Source organism: Anas acuta, chromosome 25 (genome assembly GCF_963932015.1).
Source record: "Anas acuta chromosome 25, bAnaAcu1.1, whole genome shotgun sequence".
NCBI lineage: Eukaryota > Metazoa > Chordata > Aves > Anseriformes > Anatidae > Anas > Anas acuta.
Window position 1 is genome coordinate 4,945,643 of NC_089003.1, and position 1,906 is coordinate 4,947,548.

General features: G+C 54.7%; 1 protein-coding gene across 1 annotated transcript; it reads left to right on the forward strand.

Annotated features, from left to right (window-relative positions):
• Positions 1 to 290: 290 nt before the first annotated feature.
• LOC137844643 (feather keratin Cos2-3-like) lies at positions 291 to 1,576 on the forward strand. Its single transcript, XM_068661122.1, has 2 exons — positions 291 to 441; positions 811 to 1,576. The coding sequence occupies exons 1-2, from the start codon at positions 337 to 339 to the stop codon at positions 1,135 to 1,137; spliced, it is 432 nt and encodes a 143-aa protein (XP_068517223.1). The 5' UTR covers positions 291 to 336; the 3' UTR covers positions 1,138 to 1,576.
• Positions 1,577 to 1,906: the final 330 nt, after the last annotated feature.

Below are 1,906 nucleotides of genomic sequence, written 5' to 3' on the forward strand. Positions count from 1 at the left end.
GCAGTGTCAGCAGGGGTAGGGTCACAGGCAGGAGCTGGGTCACCTGTAATCAAAAGGGCCCCAGAGAGTCCCTAGGGAGTCACCCAGAATGACAACATTTGCCTTTACTGGACTCTTCCAGCATGTGAGCTGAGTCTTCTGCCCACACTGACGTGTGTTGCCTGGAAATACTTGGGCCTCCCTACCTGCCACTCAGGAGTTGCCTTCTTTGGGGAAAGGGCATAAAGCAGGAAATGAAAAGCAGCATCACAGGAAGGCAACACACATCCCGTATCATTAGGTGGGATGTTTTGCATTCAAGAGCAGCTTGTCAGAAAATAGTCCCTGCTTCAAGGGATGCCTCTGGACATGGGGCAGCTAAGGCCCACTATAAAAGCCAGCCCAGCTCCGTGCTCTCTCATCCACTTCTCTGGCCTTCTTCTTGTTGGGAACCAGGTGAGTGTGAAGCCTTTTCTTGTTCCCCTCATTCTCCCAAAGGAGGACTCAGTTCCTTGGACCTTTCAGCTGCTATCAGCTGTGTGCCCTGCCAAATCTTGGGACTGCTGATTGTGGGAGAGTCAAGGGGTAGAAGGTTTGTCATGGAGGAAGATTGGGCCTTCGGTATGATGGCTCCTGTGCTGGAGCCTAGGGTGTATCCTGGCTGTGGTGGCTCTTTTTGGGCCCTGTCAGGATGCAGCCAAGAATGACTCGCACATCCCTGCACAGCCTCCAGCTCACAGTACTGCCTGTGCCTTGGTTCTGTTAGGGTGTGGTAGCAGGCTGCTCCTCATGCATTTCCATGTTAAACTTCCTATCTGCCCTTTCTCCCAGGTGAACCTCCTGCCACCAGACATGTCCTGCTATGACCAGTGCCGGCCATGCCAGCCCTGTGGCCCGACCCCGCTGGCCAGCAGCTGCAACGAGCCCTGCGTCAGGCAGTGCCAGAACTCCACCATTGTCATCCAGCCCTCTCCCGTGGTGGTGACCCTGCCCGGCCCCATCCTCAGCTCCTTCCCGCAGAACACGGCTGTGGGATCCTCCACCTCTGCTGCCGTTGGCAGCATCCTCAGCTGTGACGGCGTCCCCATCAACTCTGGGTGCTGTGACCTCTCCTGCATTACCAGCCGCTACTGTGGCAGCAGGTGCCGCCCCTGCTAAAGATGCCAGACAGTGCCCCAGACCAGGACCCCAGGAACTCACAACATGCTGCTGGCCAAAATGGATGGAAGAAGAGAACTCATGTTGTTGTTCTAAGAGGACCTGACCATCTCTGGCTTGTCCTGTAAGGATAGATAGGAAGGGGCCAGCCTGGAGTCTATGACAACATGGCCAATGTCTTCCTATCCAGTTTTCTACACGCTCTTTTTCTTTCTTTGCTTTCTTGCCCTCTCCTTTGTGTGAGGCCCCCAGAAACCAGCCTGGAGAGACCTGGTAGACCCTCTCCCCATGTGGGCCAGGTAGATTGATGCCCTGTTGCAAGTCTGCCATTGGAAAAGCTGAACAGATTTTTGTCTGCTCCTGCTGTGCTACGATCTCGGGGCCTCCTCTTGGAGTCACCTCCTTTCCCTCCTGAGCCTTGATAAACATTTGCAGCAACCCTGAGTGTGTCCCTGTGTGGTCTTTTCATCTGGATACTGATGGCCAAGGGAGAAAACCATTCCTTAGTGGGAATAGGCTGGGGGCACTGCCTCATTCCTCTAGGCACTGGAGGGTGGGGCATACTGCAGCAATTCATCTTTCAGGCACTGTCTCTTGAAGGTGAGGAAGACATCCCTAGTTCCTCCACAGCCAATGGCCACCAGTCCTTGACTTGTGGCATCTCCGCCTAGACAAGCGCTGTTGACATTGTAGGCCCCAGCCCTTGGGGAAGAGTGTTTGTCTTGCTATGGGTGGAGCTGTGCTGTGGATGGAGGTTCAGACAAAGATG